Source organism: Myotis nattereri (assembly GCF_964212035.1).
Source record: "Myotis nattereri genome assembly, chromosome: 5".
In the NCBI taxonomy this organism is placed as follows: domain Eukaryota; kingdom Metazoa; phylum Chordata; class Mammalia; order Chiroptera; family Vespertilionidae; genus Myotis; species Myotis nattereri.
The window spans coordinates 60111865-60125856 of NC_138080.1; the positions used below are offsets into that span (position 1 = coordinate 60111865).

At 40.0% G+C, this 13992-nt stretch overlaps 1 protein-coding gene across 1 annotated transcript in view; it reads left to right on the forward strand.

The window, feature by feature from the left end:
• INPP4B (inositol polyphosphate-4-phosphatase type II B) overlaps positions 1 to 13992 on the forward strand; it is a 563351-nt gene that overhangs the window by 292067 nt on the left and 257292 nt on the right. Inside the window, exons 6-7 of the mRNA XM_081093135.1 lie at positions 7087 to 7205; positions 9285 to 9401. Coding sequence (XP_080949261.1) covers positions 7087 to 7205; positions 9285 to 9401 — 236 coding nt within the window. The remainder of the gene's footprint in view (positions 1 to 7086; positions 7206 to 9284; positions 9402 to 13992) is intronic.

Consider the following 13992-nt stretch of genomic DNA (forward strand, 5'->3'; position numbering starts at 1 on the left):
TCCTAGTCTTCAGAAGATTAAAATTCCTGAGAAAATGGAAGAGCAAAAAACCCAGAAAGGCAGAAGAAATGTTTTAAAAGGAAGACATTTTATAATGGCAAAGTAAGTTGAGAGAAGGGTTATCAGGCTTTTTAAGGGCTACATATATCTTTTAATGTATGGCGTAAAATTGATTTAATCTAGATGTAATCACTGGTATACAATGGTAACTGGGAAACCATATAATGAAGTCCAGTAATTTATTGGATTGGAAATATAACCCAAATTGGTGTATCAGTTGATCAGTGGCATCTAATTTTCTGAAGCACAAGGAACAGGATATATATATGTGACATTTCTTTTAGCAACCTGACTAAATGTTAAGAATTTGAAAAGTAAAGAAAAAACTGTTTTCTAGGCTGCAAGGGGCTTACCCACACCACAGGCTTAGGGAAGTGGCTGCTTCTCTTAGTGGTGGGAGGAGAAGACTGCCGAGTTGAGGGAGTCTGAAAACCAGATGTCTGTTTCCCTCAAGCCCTGTTTGTATCAGGCTGCTTTTCTATTCAGTATGTCTTCCATCCTCTGTCCCTTGGCCTTCATTGCCCTTGAGGGACATGGATTCATGTCTTTCTTTTTCCCCATGAATAGTCTTTAAAGGGTATAAAAGGTGTGCTTTCATTATGCTATATTGGGATCAACCTGTAACATTTCTTTTTAATTATAAGAAAAAGAAGCTTTACTAGAATTAATAGTCTTCCCCTTTGATGAAGGGAGTATATAGAGCAGAGGAGCAAGTCTTTCCATGATTCCTTGGGATACTTTAGTTTTAAGATAATACCTCCCTGTAAACTATTATCTACAGAGTCAAGTAACTTACTTCCTAGCTAAACCTGTGCTTAGAGGGGGAGCTGACCATTTACATGTAGCACATCTGAGGCAGACAGAAAACAAAGCTTTCTGCTATTCGTGGCTTCTCCTTTGGAAGTGCCTAGTCAGAAGTGAAATTAACCAGTGTGAGTGTGCCCATCTGGTTGCACAGAAGATGGTATATTCATGATACCTATGATTGCTGAATTCAACAAATAATCCAAAAAAGGGTTTTTCTATTTCCCTTACTTATTGATATGAAAACAAGAAGGTACAAAAATGTCACACACACACACACTCACTCACTCACACTCTGGAGAACCAATGTGCAATACGCGGGAGACCCAGACCCACTGCGCTGGCGGGACCCAGACTAACTTCCGCCACGGGGGCAGGATATGGGTCCCAGGGTCAAGTCCCCGCCCACCCATGCACACCTCACTGCACATGCAGCCTTCTGGCTATGAGTCTTTGGTCGTTCTGCTGTGACGGTGTTATGACCCCAGGGTTTTTATGATAGAGATATACTAGAGGTCCGGCACATGAAATTCGTGAATGGGTGTGGTCACTAGGCCTGGCCTGTGATTAGGGCCATCTTCCCCAGCTGCCCATAGCCAGCCCCTCCCCCTGCTGCCACCCATCCTGGGTCCCTGTTTGCCATTGGACGATCGGAGCCTGATGGCCAGGGGAAGGGACTGAGAGGTCAGCCATTTCTGCCTGCTCACCAGCCCTGACTCTGCTGCTGGTTACCCCCTATGTGGGGTGACTGGTGGGGCGGGGGCCTTGGCTGGCACCACCCATGCCCCCTACCACCCAGCCCTGGTTCTCCGTTCGCCATTGGGCAATCAGAGCCTGCTGGCCAGGGAAAAAGACCAAGGGGTGGTCAGTGCATCTCAGTGCATCTCATAGCGACTGGTCAAGTGGTTGTTCTGGTCGTTCCGCCATTAGGGTTAATTTGCATATTACCCTTTTATTATATAGGATAGAGGCTCATATAATAAGTGCACCAGTGGGGGCCGGCCGGCCTACCCTGATGGGGGCCCTGGATCAGGGTGGGGGTCCCCACTGGGGGGTGGGGCCGGCCCGGGCAAGGGGCTGCAGTCATTCTGGTCTCTGGTCGTTCTGGTCATTCTGCCGTTTCGGTAGCTGGGCTTTTATTATATAGGAGATACACACACACACACACACATGCATATATATGTATATACATATATACCTGTATATATATATACATATATATATATATATATATATATATATATATATACACACACACAATAGTAATAAAATGCTTTTATTGAAAAAAAGTAAGTAACACAAAATCCGGACCAACCAGGAATACCTTGAGTATATAATTTTTATAAGAATATTGGATAGAGCCCTGGCCAGTGCACCTCAGTTGGTCAGGCATCTCCCCATGCACTAAGAGGCCACTGGTTCAATTCCTGGTCAGGGAAGTTTCCAGGGTTGCGGGGGCATGCAGGAGACAGCCAATCGTCGATGTTTCTCCCTCTTCCCTCCTTTCTCTTTAAAAAAATTAATTTTATTGGGTAATAAAATCCATTTTGTGTCAATGTACAACTATAATCATATTAATTTAGAGTGCCTATTATGTACCTACATTCTACATACTTGACTTCATATAATATTTATAACAAATCTATGAAATTTGTTGCTTTTTAAAAAACTTCATTTAATCGATAAGAATACAGAGGCTCAAATAGAGTCATTTATCCAAAGGTATATAGCTATTTAAGCTAAATCCAGCTCTCAAATACAATATTATCTCAAGTAGAAAAAAAATCCTTTATTTTATATATGTCATACTGTGTGGTTTCTCCTCTAAGCCTAACTTTCCTTTGGATAACTGAAGAACAGAATTATTGAGATGTGGAGACTCTCACTAAAGTGCTGCTCTCTCATCTCCTCTGCTTGTGACCACTGCTTTGTTCTGGAGAAACTTTGTTAGATGCCACTAACACTGAATAGAAAGAAGAGAGATGAAATGGAGTGAGGCAAGAAAAATGAGCTGACTTCACCGAAGACAGAGTTCTTAAGGGGAAAGAGACAGTTGGTTGGTGCTGAAGGGAACTCACGCTGGCCTAGCGGGTCACAGCACTGCTGTTGTGCAAGCATGTGGCAGGTACCTCTGCTTATTTGTGCATTCCACATCCAGCAGGTCTTAGAACTCCTAGGATTTGGCCAGTGCTGCTGGGTTCGAAGGCACCTGAAAGAACATGTGCTCCACTTCAAATTGATTATTGCTGGGACTGAGCTCTTGGCATGATTTAGAAATGATGGCTGAATGAAACAAACTGCTCATTTATAAAAACAGTATTTTTATGTAGACAGAATAGTAACTCTATATGAACCTGGAAGACCCTGCCCTTTAACTTCTGGACTCTCAAATATTTGTACTACTGGGCAAAAGATGATCCATACTCTATTCCTAAGAATTCAGGGAGTAGCTTTAAGCACCCAGAACAGAGGTTGGCAACTCATGGTTCTTTGACCAAATTTAGTCACAGATGTATTTTGTGTGGCTCTGAGAGTTTTAGCTCTTACAGTGACTGGGATTTCAAGCTTTGGACAAATACTGAAATCAAGCCACAATGGCCTTTCATTCCTTCAGGCAGTGACTTTGAGTAGATAGCGGTCCCCTCTTCTGTCACAGCCTACGCTTTCCACTTTCCACTTGGCTGAATGCTTGGCCCTTCCTTGAGATGTTGAAGCTCCATTTGTTTTTATCGTTGCACATCTACTGAGAATTCCTTTCTAGGAGAGTGGGAGCCTCCTGGCTCCTGTACAGGTCTGAGCTAGAGACTCCTATAGGTATCTCATAATCTCATAAATAGAAAGTGGACCCTCACATTGCTAGTAATTATAGCAGTTAACAGGAAAAACAATCTCTTGTAGCTTTTTTATTTTTCCTAAAGAAATGTTTCAAATTATACTTAAAAAAATTACTCATTACTTCTATATTGTTATTTTTTCCCTTTTCAGTAAAAACAAATTTTTAAAAAAGTCAATTCAGTGGACACAAGCACATTGGAATCCCAACCTGTGAACATCTTGTGTATTTTCACTCGTCTGGGCTCTGAGAATACTTTTAAATAGCTTAGTTTAAAACAAAGCCAGTAAAAAGGCCTAAAGAAAAGTAAAAATGTACTGATGAACAATCGATTGCATTGATTCGTCACTACCCATTTGATTCAAGAATACTTAAATAAACAAAACAAAACAGCAGAAGCAGGCCATTTATGCGGGTCACTCTGAGAGTGGAATTTTGGTTGGGTAATGGAATTTGGGTGGTAAGTATGGCTGGCAGACCAATAGAACATTGTTTGATTTCTGAAATAGATTTTTCAGGCTTCTTATTGGCTACTGAGTAATTCCTGTACAGGTTAGACTTTACTGTGCCCCAGTGAGTTATCTCTTCATGAAGCAATGCAGTCACTCAGCATTTATCACCCCTCACCTCTCAATACATATAGTTTCAGTATATGTGCACTAATAGATCCATGGTGGGTGTGGGTTTCACTTTATGAAATGTAATGACTCATGTAATGGGTTTGATATTTACAAAGAAATATTGGGTCTGGTGATAGCTTTTATGGGGCTGTCTGAATATGAATGAGTCAATAAAAAACTATTTTGCAGTATAACACAACAATAAATATTGATAAATGTTGGTATTAATGCTAATAAGTATTAGTATAATGATATTAGTGGACTTTATTTTGCATGGAAAAGAAAATCCATTCATAAGAAGGGCATAATTTCTTTCTCTCCTCCACCCTGAGAAATAGATAGACATTTGAGGAGATTGAGTGTCTAAGAGTTTGGGACTTAGTGGCACATAACTAGGAAACAGGGAATCTGGGATACAGCTCAGGAATTCTGACCCATCTGAGGGTCCTTGCATGACATCTTGCTGCATACGCATTAGGGAACAATAAATTCTTTGGGCTGTTGAGAAGAAAAGAGATATGTGTACCCCAAGATATGACTTGAGTTGTTGTTTTCTATACTTGTTTTTAGGTATAGAATATAAAGACACACAAAGTGCCATTATTGCTTTTACTTCATCAGTATTGGGGGGATCTGCAAATTCATTTGGACAGAACTTTCAGTTGAGTGGAGCTTTTCTCTGTTTTTATTAGGAGTGAGTCTGAGAGCTTCTCTGATAACATGGAGAACGGCTGCTCACTTCTGGGAAATAACCACAGCCCACACTCACGCCTGATAAGAAATTACCAGAGTAGTAACTTACTTTGAGCAAAAGTGTCATAAGGTAGCGACAAGGCTAAGAGCAAGAAGTGTGTGAGATGCATGCGTTTGAAACAAATTGACCCCAGCTTTAAAATCCAAGGACGGATATATGTTGGTATCAGTAAGTGAAGAGAGAGAGAGAGTTTGAGAGATGTATGCTGTGAGCAGAAAAGAAAGAGAGTGATAAATTAAACACATAAGGTAAGTGGAGGAAATGATCAAAATAACCACCAAACAACAGTAAAGTCTAAATCTAACTTTTTTTCCCCTTCCGGCGATGTGTTGACATTGTTGAAAAACCTCACATCAGTACTTTATAAAACTGTAGATCTCTTGGGTTGGGCAATAAAGAATCCTGGTAAAGGGCCTTCCAAAGAGCAGTGCTGTTGTGTGGGTGATGAATGCAGGATGTCAGGAAAGGAAAGGAAGCTAAGGGTCCATGATGTAAGCAAGTGATGAGAGCCTGGTAAGGTAAACGTGAGCATGTAATATTTCCACGCTACTCGTTCTTCATGTGCAAAACTGAAGTAATTCAAGGCACCATTTTGAGGAATAAGGAGATCACTACCAAAATGCCTCAAAAATAGTGAGGGTTAAATGAACTGTAGCTATTATTCGTTCCACACATGCTTCCCTAACCAAGAGCATGGTTTAAATAAGGGAAATGATGACAGAATACCGTACAGGAGTAAAAAGATCTCCAAGTCTGTCAGGAAGGAGTGAAGTGAAATCTGCCCAGCATGGCTTAGCTGGGATGCCTAGAGCAAAACCAGGCCTGTTTTCTTCCAAAGCGCCTGCTACTCCCATTCTGCTTCTACAAAATGAGATGATCTGTAAGCCATTGAAAGGTGATAACCTTTGCTTTCAAGTTTCAGAGTTAAGCCTTAGTTCCTCTGTTCCAGTAGTTTAAATACACCCATCCCTCCTTCTCTTCCTGTGCTGGTCAGAGGCATGGGGTAGGCAGGCCCGCTCTTGCGCCCCCCCCCCCCCCATGAAAACCCAGGACCAGGACTGCTTTTCCATTTCCCCATCACTGCGGCAGCCTGCATCACGCCATCACCTGAGCTTAACTGAACCCCTTCTGGTGAGGAAAGGCATCATACTTCAAGATGCAACAGTGTGTAGTAAAATTACTGTTTCAAAGCCAAGGCAGGAAACACAGTGAGAGAAGGTGTTGGGCTTGCTGCAAAGGAATCTTTTTATTTTTCTTGATCAAATTATAAGAATGATATGTGGGAGGAGAAAATATTCCAGTAAATATGGTATAGCGATGAGAGTCTGTAATATGAGCCTGGTGTTTCAAAGGAAAGTTCTTACATTTGTGGCCCCTGGGCAGAAATTTAACCCATCTTTACTCCACATTTCTCCCTCCCAGACTTGGCTGGAATCCCAGACAGAGGGCGGGTTTTTTTGTGGTTATCTTTTTTTTAACCCCTCCTCTGCCTTTCTCTTGTGGCTAGTGTTGCTGTCAGGCTAGCTTCTCTGCCCAGTCTCTGTCCTGGTGCAGGACTCTAGGAAGCTAGCTAGCTCTAGGCAATAGCTAGGTAAGGAGCAAGTGTGCCTTCCAACCTTTGAACAGCCAGTGTCAATACCAGACAGCTAGTTTCCTGGATAGCGCCTGGCTCCGTTTACTTAGCCTAAGAGTGTGAATTAAGGCCCGGGTGTTAATGACTATAGGCACTCAAGTCCCTGAGCTGCGTGTGCAGTCACACAGTAGAGCTGGGATCCCAGGGCAGAGACTTGCAAGAGCTGCAAATGTGGTCAGTGGAAATGAACTCTCAATTGAGCTCCGCAGCACGTGACTTCCTATTTCTGTAAGGTACTTCCAAGGGACTTCCTCTGTAAAATCAGCCCAAGTCCCCGGAGATTTCATTCAGTGCCGCAGCTAAGTTTTTACTTCCAACTCGGGACAGAAGTTTTCCCTGAGACTTCAGTTTCTTTTCTTTCTCTTCGCCCTGCCTCTGCCAGCTTGCAAGGATCTGGTGGCTCCTGTCCGCGATCGGAAGCTGAATACCCTGGTGCAGATCTCTGTAATCCACCCCTCGGAGCAGGGACTGACAAGATACTCCAGCACGGAAATTGTGGAGGTGAGCATGCTGTGCGCCTGCATTCCTCGCCTGCATTCCTCTCTCTGTGTGTGTCTCCCTCTCTCAATCTCTCTCTGGATTTGAGCAAGCAGCTGAAATCAGTGGCCTGTAGCTATGCTGTGTTACTATCCCCTGTCATTTAGGAAAGCATTCTTGAGGTCATTCAGCATGCCCTGGTAACTTCCCAGAATAAACAAATGAGGGAAGAATTTGCATTTTTCATAAAAGATCTTATTTTTAGTGTTATATATGTAAATTTAAATGAAATGAAAGTACTCAGAGAAATTTTAAACCTGTTAATTTTTTTTTTTTTGCCCTTTTCATTTTTCCTGTATTCCTCAGTCTATCTGTGGAAACTATATTCTCAGCTGTTTGTGACTGTCTTTTGAAAGGACAGTATTTTTCAAAGAAAGGTCCATAATGATTTTTAAAAACTGTAATGTTTCCAGGCAAAAGGTGCAAATATTACTCATCAGATGAGAGACTTCCTATTTACATTTATTGTTACTAATATAACATTCAATATGTGTCCAGAGGAAACTTGTTATTGTGTTGGATCAGACTCAAACGAGGAAGTGTTTCCCTTTTGATTATTTTGTCCTTATCACACATATTTCACAACGTTGGTGGATGCGAGAGAACTTATTTGAATATCTGGGACTAAAAGCGTGCGTTTTGAACTCCTTCAGCTTTGCCTGCCTTTCTTGGCCTAGTGAGCCCTGACTGTTTAGAATGAGTTTCTCTGTAAGAAGTGACCTCAGGCCCGGCTGGCTCAGTGTTGACCTGCAGTCTTGGTGCAGTTGGTGGAATAGATGATTCAGAATGAACTCCTCTCCTTTCTCTAATGGCCATGACCCAGGGCTTGCACACAGCCCGGAGTCTGCCCTGTGGAAACTTTGGCTTCCTATATGCTGGTATAATTTGTGGTGAATACTGTAATTGAACAAACAAAATATAACCTATTCTTTTAAAGAAAACTGTACTGCAATTGTAAAATGGTTCATTTATATGAAAAAAAAAATGTCAAGCATTACTTCAACTTCATTCTTTTTAAAATATTGCCAAAATATAAAAGAAATTATTTATTTTGACATACTTCAAATTTTTGTATTTGATTTTATAGTTGCTTGGGGCTGTTTTATTCACTTCCTGTTCTAAAGTGTCTGACACAGTGAGGAACAAAAGTAGTACTTACTGAATAAAGAGAAGAAAGAATGAATGAGTAAATGAATTGCTTGGGCTTTCAGAAACTCTAGCAAACATCTCAATAATATTCAGCAATACAGGGTGGGGCGAAAAGTAGGTTTACAGTTGTGAGTACACAAAACATAGTTTATTTTTGTATTATTATTTATTAATTATTGTGTGACTTTTCATATTAACAACTGTGAACCTATGTGTGCCCCACCTTGTATAGATATTTAAATTAGATATAAAATTTAATGTTGGATATCAGCTCTCTCAATATAAGTTCTGAGACACTGAGATATCCTGAGCACTGTATTCTGAGCTAGAGATTTCATAGGTCAAATCCATCATATTTAGTTCCTGTCGTTAGTTTTCTAGTCTGAGAACACACCCAGCAGCACATCTAAAAACAAATGGGCATTATCAGGGCATGGCTTTCCATTGAATCATTTCAGAAAGGAAATAGATGGGCAGCATACGCTTCCCAAATGGTTCTTCATGAGAAAATGGCTTCATCTTAATTTGATCAGTCAATATCTTAGCTTATATGCCTAAATTACAGGTTATACCCATTGAATGTGTTCTAAATGAACTGAAAAGCTGACCCCAAAGAAGGGTTCTGCAAATAATGAAAATAACATTGGTTTTCAAAGTATTAGCAGCTCTGACAAGGAGGCAGGGCCATTTACTATCAACATCTATATTAGTTCTTTGGGGCCTTGGGCCATATTGTTGCCTCTGAGCATTATTTTGTAATTCAGATCTTTATAGAACTATTTCCTAGAAAAACAAACACTCAGACACACTTTCTGTATTCTCATGTGTCACTGCATGCTGCCCACTGCAGTTGCTGCTTTGTTGAATTAAAGTTGTCTGCCTGTGCTGTTACAGGGAACAAGAGACCCACTGTTTTTGACGGGTGTCACTTTCCCATCTGAGTATCCCATCTATGAGGAGACCAAAATAAAACTCACAGTCTATGATGTCAAGGATAAGTCTCATGATACCGTAAGTACTTGTACTGCTTTCTTTCTTTGGGAAAGGGAGTTGTGTTTTTTGAAACTATTAGTTTTGTGTGTGTGTGTGTGTGTGTGTGTGTGTGTGTGTGTGTGGTTTTCCTTTTTTAATGTAATTGGCATTTTTTTTCAAATATGGTGTTTGTATTGTGTTGATGCTTGTTTTATGTTTATAGTTTGCTAGGACTTTTTTTTTTCTCCAAATTCATTTGGCTTAACACCAAATTGGTAATTGGGTAAGAGCAAAAGCTTCCAGAACAGATTTTTCTCTTTTTCAGGGAGGCTGGCTTGATCTCTTGGTTTATAATTTTGTTGTTGTTGTTTTAAGAAGTTGCTGAAGGTATAATACTGTGGGTAGAATGCTAGTGGAAGAAATGAAATAATGGCTTAAAACTGTCTTGATATTGTAATTACTCTAAAACGGATTGACAAAGTGTTCTACTTTTGCAATTTATTCTTGTACATAATGTATAGAAAGACATTCTCTCTGTAGTTCCTGAAGTTATTTCTGGCACCGAAGCAAATAGAGAAAGCAAGGCAAGCACTAGACAGAAGCTTTAATTGTCCTCTTTCCATGAAAGTCATATAAAGTCCCAATGATTATTTTGTCCTAGATTTCGTCAGTGTTCCTACCTGGTCTGACTTTTCCTCCACTTGAACCAGACCTCCTGGATAGACAGTGAAGTGCCCAGGCAATATTTCTAGAGGCCTTTCTTAAAATTTCTGGACAGGAGAGAATGCTATTGTAGGCATTGATTGATAAGGGGAAATTTAAAATATGGGCCTTTTCCTTTAAGTCTCTCCCTTTAGCATGCATTTTAGTCTGTTTTCAACAGTGAAGCACAAACCAGGAGACACTTTGAAAGGTGGGTCAGTGGGTTCCATGGGATTCTGGATGAAGTCCAGGGATGCTGCTGGACCTGGGGAACCACACAGCTCCTGGTCCAGGGGAAAGAACTTTAAACTCTGCCTTCACTTAGGCATTTCTGTCTTGCTCCTCTTTTCTTTCCATTCTTTACCATAAAATATATAGCATAGATGGATGGTGGGGGTATTTAATAGAGACAAAATTCTACACTGAAGCAATTTCTACTTATGTTAGTCCCAGAAAAGTTCATTTCTTTAAAGTTGCAGCAAAAATGTCCAATTAAATGCACAGCATGTATGTGGAATAGAAATAGTTGTGGTGGTCTGGTACGTCTACTATGAAGGCTGACTATCTGGCTCCTGTTATGTTTACCAGGTTTGTGACGCTGGGAGAGTTCGTTCTCAGTGCCTCTGTTTGTTCATTTATAATATTTACCTTGTGAGGTTGTTGTAAGGGTTAAATAGGTTCATATAGGTAAATTATTTAGAAGACTGTTACAGGTTAATTAATAAGTTTAAGTTGCTGCTTTTATCACTGTTAATGTTCTGGCTGCTGCCTCATAATCCCTCATAAATAGTAAAACTCAAATAAAGGAATATTATCTAACATCTGTTTTTATAGTATTTTTTTTTCTTTAGTGGCATTATATTATTTCTGACTTCCTTAAATAAGAGGGGAAAGACAAAAGTACTCTGCAACACAAAATTAGGGTTAAAACTGGCAATTAAAAATGTTTTCTTTGGCATTTTATTTTTTTCTTTCTATTTTTTTTTTTTTTGACTTTTGAGGCCACCTGTGGAAAAGGAAAGGACTGATCTAGACCAGGTTTGATAGACTGCACAAGGCCATGTGCAGATCGATGGCTGTCCCTTTTTTATTTTTGCCTTCTGCCAGAGAACAGAGAAATGAAGGGACTGGGGAAAAATCACAAAGTTGGTAAGGAGAGAGAGATGGTTCACATGGGTGGCAGGAGGAGGTGATATCACTGAGCAGAGGAGTAATAGGCAGAGAAATGATCAGGATGAGAGGGAAAGCAAAGCAGTAACCATGCGGTTTTATGTTCTTCCAAGCACATGATCAGATTCAACCTTCCCTACAGACCGGAGGCGCAGACAGGATTGAAGCTATGGAAGGGACAGGGGTATAGAAACGCTCTGCTACAGGAATGAAAATGTTGCTCCTAAACTCTTGGGCTTGATAAGTTTTCAGAAATATCAGCTTTAGAAATATTAAACACCAAAGGTGTTTCTATCTCCTTCAATCTCCCTCATTTACAGTGTGCAGTATGTTACTGCTTTAGGGATAAATAATTAGCTTACTCATTAATTATGTTCTGAATTGCCTTCTATTTCTGGAAACTAATTCTTTAGGGTCTTTTAGAGACTTTCTTCCTTGATCAGAAGTATTATCACATAAGAGTAGTGGATGAACTGGAATCCCTGCTGGGAAATAAGACTTGTGAAACTTGAACATGCTTGAGAAATGCAGCCAGCTTTCACTTACCAAGTGCTGTTAATTAAGGCATAGCCTCTTCCTTAAAATAACTAACAATTAGCTCTGGTGATGGAAGTGTAAATAGGAACACAGTTCATGAATTTGCTAATAGTCCCCATGGACATAGACTTTTCATCCTGGCCTTTTTCTTTCATTTCTGAAGTTTTTCTTAGAGGTGCGAATGGGGTGGGGAAGGAGGAGGCAGGAAGTGTGTTTAAAGTACAGTTTATGATTATGAACACTTAATAACCTAAGTATTTTAAGATCATAATACTCTTAAGGCTTAAGAAGTGAGATTATGCATATTTATGTGTTTTGGGAAATTAATGAGTTGTGTGCATGTATTTAAAAGTAGCTTTAATATTTGCTTCTAGTAACCATTGATCATATTGGGCTAACCCAGGACAATGAAGTCTATTTATTGGCTGAGTTCTAGTTAGTTGAGTCTGGTGATTGAGTTGCTTTTATTTCCCTCTTGAGTTTATGGTTATTTGGAGTTAAGCAGTCAAATAAATTTGTTACTTTGTCATTTCATATTCATTTACAGAAGTATTCATATATCTTCTTAAAGAAAAATGATAAGTTGTCATCTGTGCCTTCAATGCAGCCATTATCAAACTAGTTGTTGTTCTTGTACTCCTCTACACAACTGGACCTGAGATTGATTATTTTACTAAGGTTAGTAGAAATGCAATTAATCATTGTAACAAATGAGATGGGTCTAACTGTTGAATCAGAATGGCTATTGTTTCCTCCTACTCCATCTTTCAGCCTTCCCATTCATTGCAGTATGGGGAGGTGAAATACGGGGGTGCTAGGGCCATTATGAGAATTAGAGTGGCTTATTATTTCCCTCACCAGGAGGAAATTATCTGTTTTCTAAAAATGGGCTAATCAAGCTTCCAGCTGTTTGGTGGGGACTTTAAAGCTTGACATTACACTACAGCCTGGTGATGGAATATGAGAGCCCCCGTTCTCATGGTGAAGTCAATGCCTGCTGGATGTATGCCGGTTGTATGCTCTATTTTAAAGCTCCTGGAAACTGAAACAGCACAGGCAGGAGTGTTTTCAGCACATCATTTACAGTGCTCAGCACTAGGGACTCAAGTGGGTCTTTCATAAGTTACAGAAAAAATCTCAGAGGAAGGAGAAGTTCTTAGAGGAAAAGAACATCACCATCAAAGTTTGTCTCTTTTCCCCTTCTTGCCCTGCAGTGATATTTTGGAAGGTAGTGAGCAGGGCTGTTACAACACCCAGGTTAGCACAGCCATCGATCTGCAAAGCATGATTAGGTTACAGACTCGTTTTGCCTATGGTAGAAATGGGAATTTCTCATGTATTCTGCAGGAGTGCACATTGCTCCATTTCTTTTGCTGTTGGGGTGAATCTATCTCCAACTTGTTAGATGTTCAGCTTATAGGACAGAGTTCCATGTCCAGTAGACATGGAACATTTCTCAGGGGAGGATATGTGTCCTAAGACACTTTTTACTATCATTTACTAGCATACCGCCCCCCCCCGCCCCCCCCAAATCTGGTCACTCATCAAGATTGGATGTAAATTTATTGCATTGTGTGTTCTATGCCCAAAGCAATTCTAGTACAAGTCTCTACACAGAAGTGTCCAGTTCACTTTTATGGAAAATAAAATCATTTACATTTAGTACACTTTGACTTGGCTTGATTTTCTACATTGACTTCTTACAACTTTAAGACTGCTGAAATGCAGATTCTGTGAGCTGGCTGGCCTTCTTCTCTACCTAGAATACATGATGCATTGGGTAAGGAAAATGAAGTTGAGATTAGCAATTAATAGGTACATACAAAGGACTCTATTTAATAGGTTATGTATACTTTCTTCTTTAGTCTCCATAAAAATTCTTTGAGGGAAGTATCATGTTGCCCTTTAAAGAGAAGAAATTGGGATTCTGAAACTTCAGTAGGCAAGTCAAAGACCTTTATTTTTTCCAGGCTGTGCTGTGAGGCATATATTGTTTATAGGATTTCCCCCATTTTCACTCCAACAGTATGGGATTTTCATTTCAACTGACACTTTTAAAGCATTCTTGATTTATAGCTCAAAAACTGATTAAGTGAAAAAAAGTCAGTGTTCAACTATAGGAAAAACACTCATGTCCAAAATTCTGAAGCACTGTTATTAAGCATGTAACTAAATGCTGATATCTGAATAAATTTTATAATGAAGTGGACATCGACTGTTC